The 25,000-nt window shown below is 46.5% G+C and overlaps 1 protein-coding gene across 1 annotated transcript in view; it reads left to right on the top strand.

Moving 5' to 3' along the window:
* Positions 1 to 25,000, top strand: part of LOC118383545 (germ cell-specific gene 1-like protein) — a 40,574-nt gene that overhangs the window by 1,109 nt on the left and 14,465 nt on the right. The window contains exon 2 of the mRNA XM_052520031.1: positions 17,995 to 18,042. Coding sequence (XP_052375991.1) covers positions 17,995 to 18,042 — 48 coding nt within the window. The remainder of the gene's footprint in view (positions 1 to 17,994; positions 18,043 to 25,000) is intronic.

The following is a 25,000-nucleotide window of genomic DNA, read 5'->3' as shown; positions in this document are numbered from 1 at the left end:
GTATATTGTCTTCTATAGGCTCAATTCAGAATATTACGACCAGAACAATCAGACAGTTATTAGTTATTAATATCGGACTTTATTGAATTAACAGTGATACTTAGGCTGAACATTCTCACATTGGTTGATCTACGACGTGTATGAATGCTGCACACACACTCCCTCGTCAATATCTCCCGTGGTACGTAAACTTACATGAGCTAATCGTTCACTTCAACAACAGGTTTTACTCTCAGACTCAGAAATCGATTTAAATCAACGTGTATTGGTCCATACACAGATGAGCAGACGTTATCACAGGTGCAGAGGAATGCTTGCGTTTCTAGCTCCAACGGTGCAGTAATACCAAGCTATTACAGAACAACAGGCACATAATGCACAATGTAAAACGAAAGAAATGTCGAAAATGGCAGACTGAGCAATGACAGGGTCTTGAATATATATTTCATTTCTTTGTTTTATTACTTTTTTTTTTATTATGTCGTTTTGTATTGCTAGGTATTATACTGCACTGTTGAGGCTAGAAACACACTGCAGATCAAACACCGTTTCTATTCATACACTGTCCATACTGTCGATACACACCCTTATATATAAACAGGTGTCTAAGACTAGAACACAGTTCATATGAAGTAGGTATAGCCGTATGTAAACATTACTAAAGTGACCTGTGTTCAATGACTCTATATACACAGGGCAAAGCAGTTTCTAATTAACCAGGGTAGAGTAACGGGAGGAAACCGGCTAGAAACAGTGACTACGGTTAACCAGGGCAGGGTACTCGGAGGAAACCGGCGAGCGGTGAATGTTTAACAGTCTGATGGTATAGAAGCTGTTTTCAGTCTCAGCTTTGACATTGCTCATCCACATATTTATATATTTTTATTCCATTCCTTTACTTAGATTAGCGTGTATTAGGTATTTGTTGTGAAATTGTTAGATATTACTTGTTAGATATCGCTACGCATGTGTATGTGACCAATAAAATGTAATTTGATTTACTACTACTAGATGGTAACACCTTTATTTAACCAGGTAGGTTGAACAGAGCTGTGGCTAACCAGGTTGGCTGAGGTCCTTGATGATCTTCTTGGCCTCCCTGTGACACAAGGTGGAGTAGGTGTTCTGTCAGTGTTTCCCCAATGATGTGTTGGGCTGACCGCACTGAGGTTGCGGACAATGCTATTTGCCAGGTACTAGGTGATGACACAGCCTGACAGAATTACATTTACATTTAAGTCATTTAGAAGACGCTCTTATCCAAGCGACTTACAAATTGTGCATTCACCTTATGACATCCAGTGGAACAGCCACTTTACAATAGTGCATCTAAATATTTTAAGGGGGGTGAGAGGGGATTACTTTATCCTATCCTAGGTATTCCTTAAAGAGGTGGGGTTTCAGGTGTCTCTGGAAGGTGGTGATTGACTCCGCTGTCCTGGCGTCGTGAGGAGTTTGTTCCACCAGGGGGCCAGAGCAGCGAACAGTTTTGACTGGGCTGAGCGGAAACTGTACTTCCTCAGTGGTAGGGAGGCGAGCAGGCATTTCAGAGGTGGATGTTGCAGTGCCCTTGTTTGGGTGTAGGGCCTGATCAGAGCCTGGAGGTACCAGGTGCTGTTCCCCTCACAGCTCTGTAGGCAAGCACCATGGTCTTGTAGCGGTTGAGCTTCAACTGGAAGCCAGTGGAGAGAGCGGAGGAGCGGGGTACGTGAGAGAACTTGGGAAGGTTGAACACCAGACGGGCTGCGGCGTTCTGGATGAGTTGAGGGGTTTAATGGCACAGGCAGGGAGCCCAGCCATCCCAGGGAGGAAGAGCAGCTCCGTCTTGCCGAGGTTCAACCAGGTGGTGATCCGTCATCCACACTGATATGTCTGCCAGACATGCAGAGATGCGATTCGCCACATGGTCATCAGAAGGGGAAAGGAGAAGATTAATTGTGTGGCGTCTGCAGTTAGCAATGATAGGAGAGACCATGTGAGGTTATGACAGAGCCAAGTGACTTGGTGTATAGCGAGAATAGGAGAGGGCCTAGAACAGAGCCCTGGGGACACCAGTGGTGAGAGCGCGTGGTGAGAGACAGATTTTGCCACGCCACCTGGTAGGAGCGACCTGTCAGGTAGGACGCAACCAAGCGTGGGCTAGCGAGGAGATGCCCAACTCGGAGAGGGTGGAGAGGAGGATCTGATGGTTCACAGTATCGAAGGCAGCCGATAGGTCTAGAAGGATGAGAGCAGAGGAGAGAGAGTTAGCTTTAGCAGTGCGGAGCGCCTCCGTGATACAGAGAAGAGCAGTCTCAGTTGAATGACTAGTCTTGAAACCTGACTGATTTGGATCAAAAAGGTCATTCTGAGAGAGATAGCGGGAGAGCTGGCCAAGGAAACACGTTCAAGAGTTTTGGAGAGAAAAGAAAGAAGGCATACTGGTCTGTAGTTGTTGACATCGGAGGGATCGAGTGTAGGTTTTTTCAGAAGGGGTGCAACTCTCGCTCTCTTGAAGACGGAAGGGACGTAGCCAGCGGTCAGGGATGAGTTGATGAGCGAGGTGAGGTAAGGGAGAAGGTCTCCGGAAATGGTCTGGAGAAGAGAGGAGGGGATAGGGTCAAGCGGGCAGGTTGTTGGGCGGCCGGCCGTCACAAGACGCGAGATTTCATCTTCATCAGAATGCTCTCAATGCTGCATATATATACATTTGTGAGGGTCTTAGGGCCCAAAACTAATTTCTTCAGCCTTCTGAGGTTGAAGAAGCGCTCATTGAGCCTACTATCTGTGTGAAGGGACCATTTCGGTTGACAGGGATGTGCTGAGTAATATGACGTTTTTCACCCTCTCCACTGCAGCCCCGTCAATGTGGATGGGGGAGTGCTCTCTCTGCTGTCTCCTGAAGTTCACGATCAGCCCCTTCGTTTTGTTGATGTTGAGGTAGAGGTTATTTTGTTGGCACCACTCTGCCAGGGCTGTCACCTCCTGCCCTTAGGTTGTGACATCGTTATTGGTAATCAGGTCTACCACTATTGTGTCGTCAACAAACTTGATGATTGAGTTGGAGACGTGCGTGGCCATGAAGTCATGGGTGAACAGGGAGTACAGGAGGGGGCTGAGCACGCACCCCTGTGGGACACCCATTTTGAGGATCAGTGTAGTGGAGGTGTTGTTTCCTACCTTCACCACCGGGGGGTCGGGCCGTCAGGAAGTCCAGGACCCAGTTGCACAGGGAGGGGTTTAGACCCAGAACCCTGAGCTTAGTGATGAGCTTGGAGAGCCACTATGGTGTTGGAAGACTGAGCTGTAGTTGATGAACAGTTTTCTTACCTAGGTATTTGTCTTGTCCAGGTGGGATATTGTCAGTGTGCAATGCAACGTCGTCCATGGATCTGTTGGGGCGTTATTGCGAATTGCAGTGGGTCTAGGATGTCAGGGTAAGGTGGAGGTGATATGATCCATAACTAGTCTCTGAAAGTACTTCATGATGACAGAAGGGCGATAGTCATTTAGTTCAGTTACCTTCGCTCTCTTGAGGAAAGAAACAATGGTTCCGCATCGCGGTTGACTTTCCCTTTATAATCTGTGATTGTCTGGGATCCCTGCCACATACGTATTGTGTCTGAGCCGTTGAGTTGCGACTCCACTTTGTCCCTGGTCTGTCATTTTGCCTCTTCTATTGTCTTACGGAGGTCATTCCACACACAGCTGTCCTATGTTATCTGCCAGGCAGGCAAGCAGGCAGGGTGTGTTTTTATTTATTTGATTTTTTTTAACCTTTATTTAACTAGGCAAGTCAGTTAAGAACAAATTCTTATTTTCAATGACGGCCTAGGAACAGTGGGTTAACTGCCTGTTCAGGGGCATAACAACAGATTTGTACCTTGTCAGTTCGGGGATTTGAACTTGCAACCTTTCGGTTACTAGTCCAACGCTCTAACCACTAGACTACCCTGTGTATGTATGCGTGTACTCGTCCACGTTCCTAGTCACCTTGCCGTGGTTAAATGTGGTGGTTCGCGCTTTCAGTTTTTGCACAAATGCTGCCTAATCTAATCGCGACAGTGCGAACAACATCCTCTATACATTTCCTGATGAATTCAGTCATCGAGTCAGTGTATACGTCGATACTATTTTCAGAGGCGACCCCGGAACATTTCCCAGCCTCTGATGGGCAAAACAATCTTGAAGCATAGATTCCGATTGGTCAGATCAACGTTGAACAGTCCTTACCATGGTAACTTCCTGTTTGAGTTTCTGCTTATATGAGGGAAGCAGCAGAATGGAGGTATGATCTGATTTGCCATAGAGAGGGTGGGGGAGGGTCTTGTAGCCAACCCCAGAATGGAGGTATGATCTGATTTGCCATAGAGAGGGTTGGGGAGGGTCTTGTAGCCAACCCCAGAATGGAGGTATGATCTGATTTGCCAAAGGGAGGGCAGGGGGAGGGTCTTGTAGCCATCCCAGAACGGAGGTATGATCTGATTTGCCAAAGGGAGGGCAGGGGGAGGGTCTTGTAGCCATCCCAGAACGGAGGTATGATCTGATTTGCCAAAGGGAGAGCAGGGGGAGGGCCTTGTAGCCATCCCAGAACGGAGGTATGATCTGATTTGACAAAGGGAGGGCAGGGGGAGGGCCTTGTAGCCATCCCAGAACGGAGGTATGATCTGATTTGCCAAAGGGAGGGCGGGGGGAGGGTCTTGTAGCCATCCCAGAATGGAGAGTGGCAATGGTCAAGAGATGGTGTTGCATGTAGCACAGAAGATGTGTTGATAGAATTTCGGTAGCGTTTTGTTTCTCAGATTTCCTTTATTAAAGTCCCCAGCTACAATAAAGGTGGCCTCAGAATATGTGTTTCTCAGAGAGAGAGAGAGAGAGAGAGAGAGAGAGAGAGAGAGAGGGAGAGAGAGAGAGAGAGAGATTGTGTGTGTGAGAGAGAGATAAGAAAGAAAGAAAGAAAGAAAGAAAGAAAGAAAGAAAGAAAGAAAGGGAGAGACGAACACACACACACAGGCAGAGCTTTATGGGAGCTGTGGAAGCCAATGTAGCCTGGTGAGCACTATCTGGCCAAGTCCTTCTGATTGTATCAAACCTAACCCAAGCCTTAACCCTGACCCTAACCACTCTGCTAACCTAACCCAAGCCGTAACCCTGACCATAACCACTCTGCTAACCTTATGCCTAACCCCGACCCTAACCACTCTGCTAACCTAACCCAAGCCTTAACCCTGACCATAACCACTCTGCTAACCTAACCCAAGCCTTAACCCTGACCATAACCACTCTGCTAACCCAACCCAAGCCTTAACCCTGACCATAACCACTCTGCTAACCTAACCCAAGCCTTAACCCTGACCCTAACCACTCTGCTAACCTAACCCAAGCCTTAACCCTGACCATAACCACTCTGCTAACCTTATGCCTTAACCCTGACCCTAACCACTCTGCTAACCTAACCCAAGCCTTAACCCTGACCATAACCACTCTGCTAACCTAACCCAAGCCTTAACCCTGACCATAACCACTCTGCTAACCTTATGCCTAACCCTGACCATAACCACTCTGCTAACCTAACCCAAGCCTTAACCCTGACCATAACCACTCTGCTAACCTAACCCAAGCCTTAACCCTGACCATAACCACTCTGCTAACCTAACCCAAGCCTTAACCCCGACCCTAACCACTCTGCTAACCTTATGCCTTAACCCTGACCCTAACCACTCTGCTAACCTAACCCAAGCCTTAACCCTGACCATAACCACTCTGCTAACCTAACCCAAGCCTTAACCCTGACCCTAACCACTCTGCTAACCTAACCCAAGCCTTAACCCTGACCATAACCACTCTGCTAACCTAACCCAAGCCTTAACCCTGACCATAACCACTCTGCTAACCTAACCCAAGCCTTAACCCTGACCATAACCACTCTGCTAACCTAACCCAAGCCTTAACCCTGACCATAACCACTCTGCTAACCTAACCAAAGCCTTAACCCTGACCATAACCACTCTGCTAACCTTATGCCTAACCCTGACCCTAACCACTCTGCTAACCTTATGCCTAACCCTGACCCTAACCACTCTGCTAACCTAATGCCTAACCCTGACCCTAACCACTCTGCTAACCTTATGCCTAACCCTGACCCTAACCACTCTGCTAACCTTATGCCTAACCCCGACCCTAACCACTATGCTAACCTAATGCCTAACCCTGACCCTAACCACTCTGCTAACCTTATGCCTAACCCTGACCCTAACCACTCTGCTAACCTTATGCCTAACCCTGACCCTAACCACTCTGCTAACCTTATGCCTAACCCTGACCCTAACCACTCTGCTAACCTTATGCCTAACCCCGACCCCAACCACTCTGCTAACCTTATGCCTAACCCCGACCCTAACCACTCTGCTAACCTTATGCCTAACCCTGACCCTAACCACTCTGCTAACCTTATGCCTAACCCTGACCCTAACCACTCTGCTAACCTTATGCCTAACCCTGACCCTAACCACTCTGCTAACCTTATGCCTAACCCTGACCCTAACCACTCTGCTAACCTTATGCCTAACCCTGACCCTAACAACTCTGCTAACCTTATGCCGTATGCCTGTCACGCAGCTGAGATACCAGCCGGTGCAAATGACCAGTGGAACGGTGTTTTATCCAGGTACTTGCCGACGTGAGTTCCATCCCACTTGATTGGTTCCATCCCCCTTGATTGGTTCCATCCCACTTGATTGGTTCCATCCCCCTTGATTTGGTCCATCCCACTTGATTGGTTCCATCCCACTTGATTGGTTCCATCCCCTTTGATTTGGTTCCATCCCCTTGATTTGTTCCAGCCCACTTGATTGGTTCCATCCCACTTGATTGGTTCCATCCCCCTTGATTTGTTCCATCCCACTTGATTTGTTCCATCCCACTTGATTTGTTCCATCCCACTTGGTTTGTTCCATCCCACTTGGTTTGTTCCATCCCACTTGATTTGTTCCATCCCACTTGATTGGTTCCATCCCACTTGATTTGGTCCATCCCACTTGATTGGTTCCATCCCACTTGATTGGTTCCATCCCCCTTGATTTGGTTCCATCCCCCTTGATTTGTTCCAGACCACTTGATTGGTTCCATCCCACTTGATTGGTTCCATCCCCCTTGATTTGTTCCATCCCACTTACATTCACATTTAAGTCATTTAGCAGACGCTCTTATCCAGAGCGACTTACAAATTGGTGCAAACACCTATGACAACCAGTGGAACAGCCACTTGCATCTAAATATTGTTGGGGGGGGAGAAGGATTACTTACCCTTACTTACCCTATCCTAGGTATTCCTTGAAGAGGTGGGGTTTCAGGTGTCTCCGGAAGGTGGTGATTGACTCCGCTGTCCTGGCGTCGTGAGGGAGTTTGTTCCACCATTGGGGGCCAGAGCAGCGAACAGTTTTGACTGGGCTGAGCGGGAACTGTACTTCCTCAGTGGTAGGGAGGCGAGCAGGCCAGAGGTGGATGAACGCAGTGTCCTTGTTTGGGTGTAGGGCCTGATCAGAGCCTGGAGGTACTGAGGTGCCGTTCCCCTCACAGCTCCGTAGGCGAGCACCATGGTCTTGTAGCGGATGCGAGCTTCAACTGGAAGCCAGTGGAGAGAGCGGATGAGCGGGGTGACGTGAGAGAACTTGGGAAGGTTGAACACCAGACGGGCTGCGGCGTTCTGGATGAGTTGTAGGGGTTTAATGGCACAGGCAGGGAGCCCAGCCAACAGCGAGTTGCAGTAATCAAGACGGGAGATGACAAGTGCCTGGATTAGGACCTGCGCCGCTTCCTGTGTGAGGCAGGGTCGTACTCTGCGGATGTTGTAGAGCATGAACCTACAGGAACGGGACACCGCCTTGATGTTAGTTGAGAACGTCAGGGTGTTGTCCAGGATCACGCCAAGGTTCTTAGCGCTCTGGGAGGAGGACACAATGGAGTTGTCAACCGTGATGGCGAGATCATGGAACGGGCAGTCCTTCCCCGGGAGGAAGAGGAGCTCCGTCTTGCTGAGGTTCAGCTTGAGGTGGTGATCCGTCATCCACACTGATATGTCTGCCAGACATGCAGAGATGCGATTCGCCACCTGGTCATCAGAAGGGGAAAGGAGAAGATTAATTGTGTGTCGTCTGCATAGCAATGATAGGAGAGACCATGTGAGGTTATGACAGAGCCAAGTGACTTGGTGTATAGCGAGAATAAGAGAGGGCCTAGAACAGAGCCCTGGGGGACACCAGTGGTGAGAGCGCGTGGTGAGGAGACAGATTCTCGCCACGCCACCTGGTAGGAGCGACCTGTCAGGTAGGACGCAATCCAAGCGTGGGCCGCGCCGGAGATGCCCAACTCGGAGAGGGTGGAGAGGAGGATCTGATGGTTCACAGTATCGAAGGCAGCCGATAAGTCTAGAAGGATGAGAGCAGAGGAGAGAGAGTTAGCTTTAGCAGTGCGGAGCGCCTCCGTGATACAGAGAAGAGCAGTCTCAGTTGAATGACTAGTCTTGAAACCTGACTGATTTGGATCAAGAAGGTCATTCTGAGAGAGATAGCGGTAGAGCTGGCCAAGGACGGCACGCTCAAGAGTTTTGGAGAGAAAAGAGAGAAGGGATACTGGTCTGTAGTTGTTGACATCGGAGGGATCGAGTGTAGGTTTTTTCAGAAGGGGTGCAACTCTCGCTCTCTTGAAGACGGGAGGGACGTAGCCAGCGGTCAGGGATGAGTTGATGAGCGAGGTGAGGTAAGGGAGAAGGTCTCCGGAAATGGTCTGGAGAAGAGAGGAGGGGATAGGGTCAAGCGGGCAGGTTGTTGGGCGGCCGGCCGTCACAAGACGCGAGATTTCATCTGGAGAGAGAGGGGAGAAAGAGGTCAGAGCATAGGGTAGGGCAGTGTGAGCAGAACCAGCGGTGTCGTTTGACTTAGCAAACGAGGATCGGATGTCATCGACCTTCTTTTCAAAATGGTTGACGAAGTCATCTGCAGAGAGGGAGGAGGGGGGATTCAGGAGGGAGGAGAAGGTGGCAAAGAGCTTCCTAGGGTTAGAGGCAGATGCTTGGAATTTAGAATGGTAGAAAGTGGCTTTAGCAGCAGAGACAGAGGAGGAAAATGTAGAGAGGAGGGAGTGAAAGGATGCCAGGTCCGCAGGGAGGCGAGTTTTCCTCCATTTCCGCTCGGCTGCCCGGAGCCCTGTTCTGTGAGCTCGCAATGAGTCGTCGAGCCACGGAGCGGGAGGGGAGGACCGAGCCGGCCTGGAGGATAGGGGACATAGAGAGTCAAAGGATGCAGTAAGGGAGGAGAGGAGGGTTGAGGAGGCAGAATCAGGAGATAGGTTGGAGAAAGTTTGAGCAGAGGGAAGAGATGGGATTTGTTCCATCCCACTTGATTGGTTCCATCCCACTTGATTTGTTCCATCCCACTTGATTGGTTCCATCCCACTTGATTTGTTCCATCCCACTTGGTTTGTTCCATCCCCCTTGATTGGTTCCATCCCACTTGATTTGTTCCATCCCACTTGGTTTGTTCCATCCCCCTTGATTGGTTCCATCCCCTTGATTTGTTCCATCCCACTTGATTTGTTCCATCCCACTTGGTTTGTTCCATCCCACTTGATTTGTTCCATCCCACTTGGTTTGTTCCATCCCCCTTGATTGGTTCCATCCCACTTGATTGGTTCCATCCCACTTGATTTGTTCCATCCCACTTGATTTGTTCCATCCCACTTGGTTTGTTCCATCCCCCTTGATTGGTTCCATCCCACTTGGTTTGTTCCATCCCACTTGATTTCCTTTCCAATGGGATAGCAGCGTGTAGTATTGGTCGTCACCATCTGGATGTCACCATGATACAGTCGACTACACAGCGGGGACAGTTTGAGCTGCAAGATGGCAACACAACAACAAGGGGACAGTGTCCTTCTCTCCCGCTTGCTGAGCATTACTCTCCAGCTGTAAAGAGAGGGAAGTAGCTAGATAATGTAGTCAATATCAGATCAGAAAGGAGAGGGAAGTAGCTAGATAGTGTAGTCAATATCAGGTCAGTGAGGAGAGGGAAGTAGCTAGATAGTGTAGTCAATATCAGATCTGTGAGGATAGGGAAGTAGCTAGATAGTGTAGTCAATATCAGATCAGTGAGGATAGGGAAGTAGCTAGATAGTGTAGTCAATATCAGGTCAGTGAGGAGAGGGAAGTAGCTAGATAGTGTAGTCAATATCAGATCTGTGAGGATAGGGAAGTAGCTAGATAGTGTAGTCAATATCAGGTCAGTGAGGAGAGGGAAGTAGCTAGATAGTGTAGTCAATATCAGGTCAGTGAGGAGAGGGAAGTAGCTAGATAGTGTAGTCAATATCAGGTCAGTGAGGAGAGGGAAGTAGCTAGATAGTGTAGTCAATATCAGATCAGATCAGTGAGGAGAGGGAAGTAGCACAAATTCCCTTCCATCCCGTCTCCAGTCAGCTGTTCGTTCCACAAAAACTGTTATGGCTGTTTATTTTCACGACGGTCGTCATCCCTAACCGTTGGTTATGTGGTAACTGTGCCAGACCCCGTGTGTGTGCCCACTGAGAGAGAGAGGAACAATCAAATCCTACAGGGATGACAGACAGAGCTGTTATCGTTTAACGAACCTCCATAACGACCATCAATTAACTAATGAACCCATAACGACCATCAATTAACTAATGAACCCATAACGACCATCAATTAACTAATGAACCCATAACGACCATTAATTAACTAATGAACCCATAACGACCATCAATTAACTAATGAACCCATAACGATCATCAATTAACTAATGAGCCCATAACGACCATCAATTAACTAATGAACCCATAACGACCATCAATTAACTAATGAACCCATAACGACCATCAATTAACTAATGAACCCATAACGACCATCAATTAACTAATGAACCCATAACGACCATCAATTAACTAATGAACCCATAACGATCATCAATTAACTAATGAGCCCATAACGACCATCAATTAACTAATGAACCCATAACGACCATCAATTAACTAATGAACCCATAACGACCATCAATTAACTAATGAACCCATAACGGCCATCAATTAACTAATGAACCCATAACGACCATCAATTAACTAATGAACCCATAACGACCATAAATTAACTAATGAACCCATAACGACCATCAATTAACTAATGAACCCATAACGACCATCAATTAACTAATGAACCCATAACGACCATCAATTAACTAATGAACCCATAACGACCATCAATTAACTAATGAACCCATAACGACCATCAATTAACTAATGAACCCATAACGGCCATCAATTAACTAATGAACCCATAACGACCATCAATTAACTAATGAACCCATAACGACCATAAATTAACTAATGAACCCATAACGACCATCAATTAACTAATGAACCCATAACGACCATCAATTAACTAATGAACCCATAACGACCATCAATTAACTAATGAACCCATAACGACCATCAATTAACTAATGAACCCATAACGACCATCAATTAACTAATGAACCCATAACGATCATCAATTAACTAATGAGCCCATAACGACCATCAATTAACTAATGAACCCATAACAACCATCAATTAACTAATGAACCCATAACGACCATCAATTAACTAATGAACCCATAACAACCATCAATTAACTAATGAACCCATAACGACCACCAATTGACTAATGAACCCTTAACGACCATCAATTAACTAATGAACCCATAACGACCATCAATTGACTAATGAACCCATAACGATCATCAATTAACTAATGAACCCATAAAGACCATCAATTGTCTAATGAACCCATAACGATCATCAATTAACTAATGAACCCATAACGACCATCAATTGACTAATGAACCCATAACGACCATCAATTGACTAATGAACCCATAACGATCATCAATTAACTAATGAACCCATAACGACCATCAATTGACTAATGAACCCATAACGACCATTAATTAACTAATGAACCCATAACGACCATCAATTAACTAATGAACCCATAACGACCATCAATTAACTAATGAACCCATAACGACCATCAATTAACTAATGAACCCATAACGACCATCAATTAACTAATGAACCCATAACGATCATCAATTAACTAATGAACCCATAACGACCATCAATTAACTAATGAACCCATAACGACCATCAATTAACTAATGAACCCATAACGAGCTCGGTCCATTACATCAACCTGTTCCATTAGTGATTAACTTCCAGACATGTTTACAAGATACTATAGTTGTAGAAGGTACCTTTAGACAGGTCCAGGATCAGCTCAGCTCAGAGAGAGAGAGAGAGAGAGAGAGAGAGAGAGAGAGAGAGAGAGAGAGAGAGAGAGAGAGAGAGAGAGAGAGAGAGAGAGAGAGAGAGAGAGAGAGAGAGAGAGAGAGAGAGAGAGAGAGAAAATACCTTGTTGCATCGAGAAATACCTTGTTGCATCGAGTGTGTGGGTGTGTGACTCTCTCTCTCTCACACACACACACACTTTTCCAGTCTGAAGTTCAGTGTTTTTCATCCAGTCCCATTCATCCAGATTTAATTCCAGCTGCTCTCTTTGTCGTTAACAATATCCCTTTCTTCAAAAAGTTCTTTAAAACTCTGAATTGAAACTCTTCTGGCAGACTCCCCCAAAACAATCTGTCCTAGGCTTTGTCCTCCACAAGTGTTTGCTAAATATTTTTATTATGGACTATGTTGATTTGTCAATGGAGAATAAGGCCTGGGATTTAATCCCTTTGTGCTTTGTCAGCTTCTTGCCATTTAAAAGGAATTACTATGTTCTGTTGTCAATGGAGAATAAGGTCTGGGATTCAATCCCATCGCTACGCTCCATTTAAAATAAACTCCAGATGGAGTCGACACATGCAGCATTTACTGTGAATGCGGGGCTCCGGGGAAGAGCAGGAACATTGCCTTTAAAAGGTACATAGCTGACAAAACACATTCAGATAGAATCCTAGACTTTTAATATTTAAACTCTTTACTGTGTTGTGTACTGTCTATGGAGAGTCACATCCTGGGACTATTTACTAGGTTCTGTTGTCTATGGAGAGTCACATCCTGGGACTATTTACTAGGTTCTGTTGTCTATGGAGAGTCACATCCTGGGACTATTTACTAGGTTCTGTTGTCTATGGAGAATCACATCCTGAGACTATTTACTAAGTTCTGTTGTCTATGGAGAAGCACATCCTGAGACTATTTACTAGGTTCTGTTGTCTATGGAGAGTCACATCCTGGGACTATTTACTAGGTTCTGTTGTCTATGGAGAGTCACATCCTGAGACTATTTACTAGGTTCTGTTGTCTATGGAGAGTCACATCCTGAGACTATTTACTAGGTTCTGTTGTCTATGGAGAGTCACATCCTGAGACTATTTACTAGGTTCTGTTGTCTATGGAGAGTCACATCCTGGGACTATTTACTAGGTTCTGTTGTCTATGGAGAGTCACATCCTGAGACTATTTACTAGGTTCTGTTGTCTATGGAGAGTCACATCCTGGGACTATTTACTAGGTTCTGTTGTCTATGGAGAGTCACATCCTGAGACTATTTACTAGGTTCTGTTGTCTATGGAGAGTCACATCCTGAGACTATTTACTAGGTTCTGTTGTCTATGGAGAGTCACATCCTGAGACTATTTACTAGGTTCTGTTGTCTATGGAGAGTCACATCCTGAGACTATTTACTAGGTTCTGTTGTCTATGGAGAGTCACATCCTGAGACTATTTACTAGGTTCTGTTGTCTATGGAGAGTCACATCCTGAGACTATTTACTAGGTTCTGTTGTCTATGGAGAGTCACATCCTGAGACTATTTACTAGGTTCTGTTGTCTATGGAGAGTCACATCCTGAGACTATTTACTAGGTTCTGTTGTCTATGGAGAGTCACATCCTGAGACTATTTACTAGGTTCTGTTGTCTATGGAGAGTCACATCCTGAGACTATTTACTAGGTTCTGTTGTCTATGGAGAGTCACATCCTGGGACTATTTACATCCTGGAGAGTCACATCCTGAGACTATTTACTAGGTTCTGTTGTCTATGGAGAGTCACATCCTGAGACTATTTACTAGGTTCTGTTGTCTATGGAGAGTCACATCCTGAGACTATTTACTAGGTTCTGTTGTCTATGGAGAGTCACATCCTGAGACTATTTACTAGGTTCTGTTGTCTATGGAGAGTCACATCCTGAGACTATTTACTAGGTTCTGTTGTCTATGGAGAGTCACATCCTGGGACTATTTACTAGGTTCTGTTGTCTATGGAGAGTCACATCCTGGGACTATTTACTAGGTTCTGTTGTCTATGGAGAGTCACATCCTGAGACTATTTACTAGGTTCTGTTGTCTATGGAGAGTCACATCCTGGGACTATTTACTAGGTTCTGTTGTCTATGGAGAGTCACATCCTGAGACTATTTACTAGGTTCTGTTGTCTATGGAGAGTCACATCCTGAGACTATTTACTAGGTTCTGTTGTCTATGGAGAGTCACATCCTGGGACTATTTACTAGGTTCTGTTGTCTATGGAGAGTCACATCCTGAGACTATTTACTAGGTTCTGTTGTCTATGGGAGAGTCACATCCTGGGACTATTTACTAGGTTCTGTTGTCTATGGAGAGTCACATCCTGGGACTATTTACTAGGTTCTGTTGTCTATGGAGAGTCACATCCTGAGACTATTTACTAGGTTCTGTTGTCTATGGGAGAGTCACATCCTGAGACTATTTACTAGGTTCTGTTGTCTATGGAGAGTCACATCCTGGGACTATTTACTAGGTTCTGTTGTCTATGGAGAGTCACATCCTGAGACTATTTACTAGGTTCTGTTGTCTATGGAGAGTCACATCCTGGGTTCTGTTGTCTATGGAGAGTCACATCCTGGGTTCTGTTGTCTATGGAGAGTCACATCCTGGGACTATTTACTAGGTTCTGTTGTCTATGGGAGAGTCACATCCTGAGACTATTTACTAGGTTCTGTTGTCTATGGAGAGTCACATCCTGAGACTATTTACTAGGTTCTGTTGTCTATGGGAGAGTCACATCCTGAGACTATTTACTAGGTTCTGTTGTCTATGGAGAGTCACATCCTGAGACTATTTACTAGGTTCTGTTGTCTATGGGAGAGTCACATCCTGAGACTATTTACTAGGTTCTGTTGTCTATGGAGAGTCACATCCTAGGTTCTGTTGTCTATGGAGAGTCACATCCTGAGACTATTTACTAGGTTCTGTTGTCTATGGAGAGTCACATAGTTCTGTTCTGTTGTCTATGGAGAGTCACATCCTGAGACTATTTACTAGGTTCTGTTGTCTATGGAGAGTCACATCCTGAGACTATTTACTAGGTTCTGTTGTCTATGGAGAGTCACATCCTGGGACTATTTACTAGGTTCTGTTGTCTATGGAGAGTCACATACTAGGTTCTGTTGTCTATGGAGAGTCACATCCTGAGACTATTTACTAGGTTCTGTTGTCTATGGAGAGTCACATCCTGAGACTATTTACTAGGTTCTGTTGTCTATGGAGAGTCACATCCTGGGACTATTTACTAGGTTCTGTTGTCTATGGAGAGTCACATCCTGGGACTATTTACTAGGTTCTGTTGTCTATGGAGAGTCACATCCTGAGACTATTTACTAGGTTCTGTTGTCTATGGAGAGTCACATCCTGGGACTATTTACTAGGTTCTGTTGTCTATGGAGAGTCACATCCTGAGACTATTTACTAGGTTCTGTTGTCTATGGGAGAGTCACATCCTGGGACTATTTACTAGGTTCTGTTGTCTGGAGAGTCACATCCTATGGAGAGTCACAGACTATTTACTAGGTTCTGTTGTCTATGTCACATCCTGTCTAGGTTCTGGAGAGTCACATCCTGAGACTATTTACTAGGTTCTGTTGTCTATGGAGAGTCACATCCTGAGACTATTTACTAGGTTCTGTTGTCTATGGAGAGTCACATCCTGGGACTATTTACTAGGTTCTGTTGTCTATGGAGAGTCACATCCTGAGACTATTTACTAGGGTTCTGTCACATTGTCTAGGTTCTGGAGAGTGAGACACATCTGTTGTCTATGGAGAGTCACATCCTGGGACTATTTACTAGGTTCTGTTGTCTATGGAGAGTCACATCCTGAGACTATTTACTAGGTTCTGTTGTCTATGGAGAGTGAGACACAGGTTCCTGGAGAGTCACATCCTGAGACTATTTACTAGGTTCTGTTGTCTATGGAGAGTCACATCCTGGGACTATTTACTAGGTTCTGTTGTCTATGGAGAGTCACATCCTGAGACTATTTACTAGGTTCTGTTGTCTATGGAGAGTCACATCCTGGGACTATTTACTAGGTTCTGTTGTCTATGGAGAGTCACATCCTGAGACTATTTACTAGGTTCTGTTGTCTATGGGAGAGTCACATCCTGAGACTATTTACTAGGTTCTGTTGTCTATGGAGAGTCACATCCTGGGACTATTTACTAGGTTCTGTTGTCTATGGAGAGTCACATCCTGAGACTATTTACTAGGTTCTGTTGTCTATGGAGAGTCACATCCTGAGACTATTTACTAGGTTCTGTTGTCTATGGAGAGTCACATCCTGGGACTATTTACTAGGTTCTGTTGTCTATGGAGAGTCACATCCTGAGACTATTTACTAGGTTCTGTTGTCTATGGGAGAGTCACATCCTGAGACTATTTACTAGGTTCTGTTGTCTATGGAGAGTCACATCCTGGGACTATTTCTAGGTTCTGTTGTCTATGGAGAGTCACATCCTGGGACTATTTACTGGAGGTTCTGTTGTCTATGGGAGAGTCACATCCTGAGACTATTTACTAGGTTCTGTTGTCTATGGAGAGTCACATCCTGAGACTATTTACTAGGTTCTGTTGTCTATGGGAGAGTCACATCCTGAGACTATTTACTAGGTTCTGTTGTCTATGGAGAGTCACATCCTGAGACTATTTACTAGGTTCTGTTGTCTATGGGAGAGTCACATCCTGAGACTATTTACTAGGTTCTGTTGTCTATGGAGAGTCACATCCTGGGACTATTTACTAGGTTCTGTTGTCTATGGAGAGTCACATCCTGAGACTATTTACTAGGTTCTGTTGTCTATGGGAGAGTCACATCCTGAGACTATTTACTAGGTTCTGTTGTCTATGGAGAGTCACATCCTGGGACTATTTACTAGGTTCTGTTGTCTATGGAGAGTCACATCCTGAGACTATTTACTAGGTTCTGTTGTCTATGGAGAGTCACATCCTGGGTTCTGTTGTCTATGGAGAGTCACATCCTGGGTTCTGTTGTCTATGGAGAGTCACATCCTGGGACTATTTACTAGGTTCTGTTGTCTATGGAGAGTCACATCCTGAGACTATTTACTAGGTTCTGTTGTCTATGGAGAGTCACATCCTGGGACTATTTACTAGGTTCTGTTGTCTATGGAGAGTCACATCCTGATACTATTTACTAGGTTCTGTTGTCTATGGAGAGTCACATCCTGGGACTATTTACTAGGTTCTGTTGTCTATGGAGAGTCACATCCTGAGACTATTTACTCGGTTCTGTTGTCTATGGAGAGTCACATCCTGAGACTATTTACTAGGTTCTGTTGTCTATGGAGAGTCACATCCTGGGACTATTTACTAGGTTCTGTTGTCTATGGAGAGTCACATCCTGGGACTATTTACTAGGTTCTGTTGTCTATGGAGAGTCACATCCTGGGTTCTGTTGTCTATGGAGAATAAAATCCTAAGAGAGAGGTGTAGTGTTGGTCAGGTCAGTTTTAGGTTTAATTAGTATAAATTCTTTATGTTAACAGATATTAAAGCCCTTGTACCTCTCTCTCTCTCTCTCTCTCTCTCTCTCTCTCTCTCTCTCTCTCTCTCTCTCTCTCTCTCTCTCTCTCTCTCTCTCCCGCCCTCCCTCTCTCTCTCTCTCTCTCTGTGTCTCTATCTTTCTCTCAGGTGAGAAGTGTCGTAGCTTCATTGATCTGGCTCCGGCTTCAGAGAGAGGTGAGTAATGTGGGTGTATGTGTGTGTGTGAGTGTATGTGCGTGTGCTGGGATTTGTCTGTACCAGGCTGAAGCAGCCTCACCACTGAATGGTCTTCTATAGGGGTTAAAGGTGGGCTGGACCAGGCTGAAGCAGCCTCACCACTGAACGGCCTTCTATAGGGGTTAAAGGTGGGCTGGACCAGGCTGAAGCAGCCTCACCACTGAATGGTCTTCTATAGGGGTTAAAGGTGGGCTGAACCAGGCTGAAGCAGCCTCACCACTGAACGGTCTTCTATAGGGGTTAAGGTGGGCTGGACCACTGAATGGTCTTCTATAGGGGTTAAGGTGGGCTGGACCACTGAATGGTCTTCTATAGGGGTTAAGGTGGGCTGGACCAGGCTGAAGCAGCCTCACCACTGAACAGCCTTCTATAGGGGTTAATGGTGGGCTGGACCAGGCTGAAGCAGCCTCACCACTGAATGGTCTTCTATAGGGGTTAAAGGTGGGCTGGACCACTGAATGGTCTTCTATAGGGGTTAAAGGTGGGCTGGACCAGGCTGAAGCAGCCTCACCACTGAATGGTCTTCTATAGGGGTTAAAGGTGGGCTGGACCACTGAATGGTCTTCTATAGGGGTTAAAGGTGGGCTGGACCAGGCTGAAGCAGCCTCACCACTGAACAGCCTTCTATAGGGGTTAAAGGTGGGCTGGACCACTGAATGGTCTTCTATAGGGGTTAATGGTGGGCTGGACCAGGCTGAAGCAGCCTCACCACTGAATGGTCTTCTATAGGGGTTAAAGGTGGGCTGGACCACTGAATGGTCTTCTATAGGGGTTAATGGTGGGCTGGACCAGGCTGAAGCAGCCTCACCACTGAATGGTCTTCTATAGGGGTTAAAGGTGGGCTGGACCAGGCTGAAGCAGCCTCACCACTGAATGGTCTTCTATAGGGGTTAAAGGTGGGCTGGACCAGGCTGAAGCAGCCTCACCACTGAATGGTCTTCTATAGGGGTTAAAGGTGGGCTGGACCAGGCTGAAGCAGCCTCACCACTGAATGGTCTTCTATAGGGGTTAAAGGTGGGCTGGACCAGGCTGAAGCAGCCTCACCAATGAATGCTCTTCTATAGGGGTTAAAGGTGGGCTGGACCAGGCTGAAGCAGCCTCACCACTGAACGGCCTTCTATAGGGGTTAAAGGTGGGCTGGACCACTGAATGGTCTTCTATAGGGGTTAAAGGTGGGCTGGACCAGGCTGAAGCAGCCTCACCACTGAATGGTCTTCTATAGGGGTTAAAGGTGGGCTGAACCAGGCTGAAGCAGCCTCACCACTGAACGGTCTTCTATAGGGGTTAAGGTGGGCTGGACCACTGAATGGTCTTCTATAGGGGTTAAAGGTGGGCTGGACCAGGCTGAAGCAGCCTCACCACTGAATGGTCTTCTATAGGGGTTAAAGGTGGGCTGGACCAGGCTGAAGCAGCCTCACCACTGAACGGCCTTCTATAGGGGTTAAAGGTGGGATGGACCACTGAATGGTCTTCTATAGGGGTTAAAGGTGGGCTGGACCAGGCTGAAGCAGCCTCACCACTGAACAGCCTTCTATAGGGGTTAAAGGTGGGCTGGACCAGGCTGAAGCAGCCTCACCACTGAATGGCCTTCTATAGGGGTTAAAGGTGGGCTGGACCAGGCTGAAGCAGCCTCACCAATGAATGGTCTTCTATAGGGGTTAAAGGTGGGCTGGACCAGGCTGAAGCAGCCTCACCACTGAACGGTCTTCTATAGGGGTTAAAGGTGGGCTGGACCAGGCTGAAGCAGCCTCACCACTGAACGGCCTTCTATAGGGGTTAAAGGTGGGCTGGACCACTGAATGGTCTTCTATAGGGGTTAAAGGTGGGCTGGACCACTGAATGGTCTTCTATAGGGGTTAAAGGTGGGCTGTACCAGGCTGAAGCAGCCTCACCACTGAATGGTCTTCTATAGGGGTTAAAGGTGGGCTGGACCAGGCTGAAGCAGCCTCACCACTGAACGGTCTTCTATAGGGGTTAAAGGTGGGCTGGACCACTGAAAGGTCTTCTATAGGGGTTAAAGGTGGGCTGGACCAGGCTGAAGCAGCCTCACCACTGAATGGTCTTCTATAGGGGTTAAAGGTGGGCTGGACCACTGAATGGTCTTCTATAGGGGTTAAAGGTGGGCTGGACCAGGCTGAAGCAGCCTCACCACTGAATGGTCTTCAGAAAGAGACTGATGCATACTGCAACTGACATTCTCCTATTGACCCCATGATATACTCTTCTGTCTAAAACAGACGTCTTCACTTCCATGTCCTGTGCACATTCAATATAGGGATCACTGTTAACACTGACTGAAGCAGCACTGTTAACCCTGACTGAAGCAGCACTGTTAACACTGACTGAAGCAGCACTGTTAACACTGACTGAAGCAGCACTGTTAACACTGACTGAAGCAGCACTGTTAACCCTGACTGAAGCATCACTGTTAACCCTGACTGAAGCAGCACTGTTAACACTGACTGAAGCAGCACTGTTAACACTGACTGAAGCAGCACTGTTTACACTGACTGAAGCAGCATTGTTAACACTGACTGAAGCAGCACTGTTAACCCTGACTGAAGCATCACTGTTAACACTGACTGAAGCATCACTGTTAACCCTGACTGAAGCATCACTGTTAACACTGACTGAAGCAGCACTGTTAACCCTGACTGAAGCATCACTGTTAACACTGACTGAAGCAGCACTGTTAACCCTGACTGAAGCATCACTGTTAACCCTGACTGAAGCAGCACTGTTAACACTGACTGAAGCATCACTGTTAACCCTGACTGAAGCATCACTGTTAACACTGACTGAAGCATCACTGTTAACACTGACTGAAGCATCACTGTTAACACTGACTGAAGCAGCACTGTTAACCCTGACTGAAGCATCACTGTTAACCCTGACTGAAGCATCACTGTTAACACTGACTGAAGCAGCACTGTTAACACTGACTGAAGCATCACTGTTAACACTGACTGAAGCATCACTGTTAACACTGACTGAAGCAGCACTGTTAACACTGACTGAAGCAGCACTGTTAACCCTGACTGAAGCATCACTGTTAACACTGACTGAAGCAGCACTGTTAACCCTGACTGAAGCATCACTGTTAACACTGACTGAAGCATCACTGTTTACACTGACTGAAGCAGCACTGTTAACACTGACTGAAGCAGCACTGTTTACACTGACTGAAGCAGCACTGTTAACCCTGACTGAAGCAGCACTGTTAACCCTGACTGAAGCATCACTGTTAACCCTGACTGAAGCAACACTGTTAACCCTGACTGAAGCAGCACTGTTAACCCTGACTGAAGCAGCACTGTTAACCCTGACTGAAGCAACACTGTTAACCCTGACTGAAGCATCACTGTTAACCCTGACTGAAGCAGCACTGTTAACCCTGACTGAAGCAACACTGTTAACCCTGACTGAAGCAGCACTGTTAACCCTGACTGAAGCATCACTGTTAACCCTGACTGAAGCATCACTGTTAACACTGACTGAAGCAGCACTGTTTACACTGACTGAAGCAGAGAGGGGTTCCTAGTAGAGAGGGGTTCCTAGTAGAGAGGGGTTCCTAGTAGAGAGGGGTTCCTAGTAGAGAGGGGTTCCTAGTAGAGAGGGGTTTCTAGTAGAGAGGGGTTCCTAGTAGAGAGGGGTTCCTAGTAGAGAGGGGTTTCTAGTAGAGAGGGGTTCCTAGTAGAGAGGGGTTCCTAGTAGAGAGGGGTTCCCAGTAGAGAGGGGGTTCTAGTGGAGAGGGGTTCCTAGTAGAGAGGGGTTTCTAGTAGAGAGGGGTTCCTAGTAGAGAGGGGTTCCTGGTAGAGAGGGGTTTCTAGTAGAGAGGGGTTCCTAGTAGAGAGGGGTTCCTAGTAGAGAGGGGTTTCTAGTAGAGAGGGGTTCCTAGTAGAGAGGGGTTTCTAGTAGAGAGGGGTTTCTAGTAGAGAGGGGTTCCTAGTAGAGAGGGATTTCTAGTAGAGAGGGGTTCCTAGTAGAGAGGGGTTCCTAGTAGAGAGGGGTTCCTAGTAGAGAGGGGTTTCTAGTAGAGAGGGGTTTCTAGTAGAGAGGGGTTCGTAGTAGAGAGGGGTTTCTAGTAGAGAGAGGTTCCTAGTAGAGAGGGGTTTCTAGTAGAGAGGGGATCCTAGTAGAGAGGGGTTTCTAGTAGAGAGGGGTTCCTAGTAGAGAGGGGTTTCTAGTAGAGAGGGGTTTCTAGTAGAGAGGGGTTTCTAGTAGAGAGGGGTTTCTAGTAGAGAGGGGTTTCTAGTAGAGAGGGGTTCCTAGTAGAGAGGGGTTTCTAGTAGAGAGGGGTTTCTAGTAGAGAGGGGTTTCTAGTAGAGAGGGGTTTCTAGTAGAGAGGGGTTTCTAGTAGAGAGGGGTTTCTAGTAGAGAGGGGTTTCTAGTAGAGAGGGGTTTCTAGTAGAGAGGGGTTCCTAGTAGAGAGGGGTTCCTAGTAGAGAGGGTTCCTAGTAGAGAGGGGTTTCTAGTAGAGAGGGTTTCTAGTAGAGAGGGTTTCTAGTAGAGAGGGTTTCTAGTAGAGAGGGTTTCTAGTAGAGAGGGGTTTCTAGTAGAGAGGGTTTCTAGTAGAGAGGGGTTCCTAGTAGAGAGGGGTTTCTAGTAGAGAGGGTTTCTAGTAGAGAGGGGTTTCTAGTAGAGAGGGTTTCTAGTAGAGAGGGGTTTCTAGTAGAGTTAATGGGTCTCTATAGGGAGTGAACTTGTTACTTTTGTACCTTGTTATTTAGCTTCTTCTTTTAATAAGCTGTTTTTACATAGAATCTGGTCTGGGATCAGCAAGCTGTTTGGTGTGTTGAATCTGGTCTGGGATCAGCAAGCTGTTTGGTGTGTTGAATCTGGTCTGGGATCAGCAAGCTGTTTGGTGTGTTGAATCTGGTCTGGGATCAGCAAGCTGTTTTTACAGAGAATCTGGTCTGGGATCAGCAAGCTGTTTGGTGTGTTGAATCTGGTCTGGGATCAGCAAGCTGTTTGGTGTGTTGAATCTGGTCTGGGATCAGCAAGCTGTTTGGTGTGTTGAATCTGGTCTGGGATCAGCAAGCTGTTTGGTGTGTTGAATCTGGTCTGGGATCAGCAAGCTGTTTTTGCCTAGAATCTGGTCTGGGATCAGCAAGCTGTTTGGTGTGTTGAATCTGGTCTGGGATCAGCAAGCTGTTTGGTGTGTTGAATCTGGTCTGGGATCAGCAAGCTGTTTGGTGTGTTGAATCTGGTCTGGGATCAGCAAGCTGTTTGGTGTGTTGAATCTGGTCTGGGATCAGCAAGCTGTTTGGTGTGTTGAATCTGGTCTGGGATCAGCAAGCTGTTTGGTGTGTTGAATCTGGTCTGGGATCAGCAAGCTGTTTGGTGTGTTGAATCTGGTCTGGGATCAGCAAGCTGTTTGGTGTGTTGAATCTGGTCTGGGATCAGCAAGCTGTTTGGTGTGTTGAATCTGGTCTGGGATCAGCAAGCTGTTTGGTGTGTTGTGTCTGGTCTGGGATCAGCAAGCTGTTTGGTGTGTTGAATCTGGTCTGGGATCAGCAAGCTGTTTGGTGTGTTGAATCTGGTCTGGGATCAGCAAGCTGTTTGGTGTGTTGAATCTGGTCTGGGATCAGCAAGCTGTTTGGTGTGTTGAATCTGGTCTGGGATCAGCAAGCTGTTTGGTGTGTTGAATCTGGTCTGGGATCAGCAAGCTGTTTGGTGTGTTGAATCTGGTCTGGGATCAGCAAGCTGTTTGGTGTGTTGTGTCTCCTTCACGTTGATGTTTCTGTGACATGGTTTTCTCCTCCCATGGCTGTTGTTGTTTGGGAGGATTTGTTAAAACACCTGTTTCCTGACAACGAGAGTTATTCATGAACTAGAAGAAAGAAGATTTCCTTTAACGTTCACAGTCAATTCCCAGAACTTACTCTCTTGGATTGGTTACAAAAAGCTTTGTCGCACGCGCACGCGCACACGCACACGCACACGCACACACACACACACACACGCACACGCACATTACATTAACAGGATGAACTGTCATCCTGTTAATGTTTACATTCAGAGATGTTTTATACGATAAATAAATGTTTTATATGTGTCTCAGCTACTTAGGGTATATTGACAGACTGAGCCCGCTCTCTACTGTCTCCTTGGCTGCACTACTTTGACCAGAGCCCTATAGAGCCCTGTTCCCTATATAGTGCACTACTTTGACCAGAGCCCTATAGAGCCCTGTTCCTATAGTGCACTACTTTGACCAGAGCCCTATAGACCCTGTTCCCTATATAGTGCACTACTTTGACCAGAGCCCTATAGAGCCCTGTTCCCTATATAGTGCACTACTTTGACCAGAGCCCTATAGAGTCCTGTTCCCTATATAGTGCACTACTTTGACCAGAGCCCTATAGAGTCCTGTTCCCTATATACACACACTACTTTGACCAGAGCCCTATGGAGCCCTGTTCCCTATATAGTGCACTACTTTGACCAGAGCCCTATAGAGTCCTGTTCCCTATATAGTGCACTACTTTGACCAGAGCCCATAGAGTCCCGTTCCCTATAGACACACTACTTTGACCAGAGCCCTATAGAGTCCTGTTCCCTATATAGTGCACTACTTTGACCAGAGCCCTATAGAGTCCTGTTCCCTATATAGTGCACTACTTTGACCAGAGCCCTATAGAGTCCTGTTCCTATATAGTGCACTACTTTGACCAGAGCCCTATAGAGTCCTGTTCCCTATAGTGCACTACTTTGACCAGAGCCCTATAGAGTCCTGTTCCCTATATAGTGCACTACTTTGACCAGAGCCCTATAGAGTCCTGTTCCCTATATAGTGCACTACTTTGACCAGAGCCCAATAGAGTACTGTTCCCTATATAGTGCACTACTTTGACCAGAGCCCTATAGAGTCCTGTTCCCTATATAGTGCACTACTTTGACCAGAGCCCTATAG

Source organism: Oncorhynchus keta, chromosome 5 (assembly GCF_023373465.1).
Source record: "Oncorhynchus keta strain PuntledgeMale-10-30-2019 chromosome 5, Oket_V2, whole genome shotgun sequence".
In the NCBI taxonomy this organism is placed as follows: Eukaryota; Metazoa; Chordata; class Actinopteri; order Salmoniformes; family Salmonidae; genus Oncorhynchus; species Oncorhynchus keta.
The sequence above is the reverse complement of the archived record's forward strand: the minus strand, read 5'-3'. Positions and strand labels throughout refer to the sequence as shown.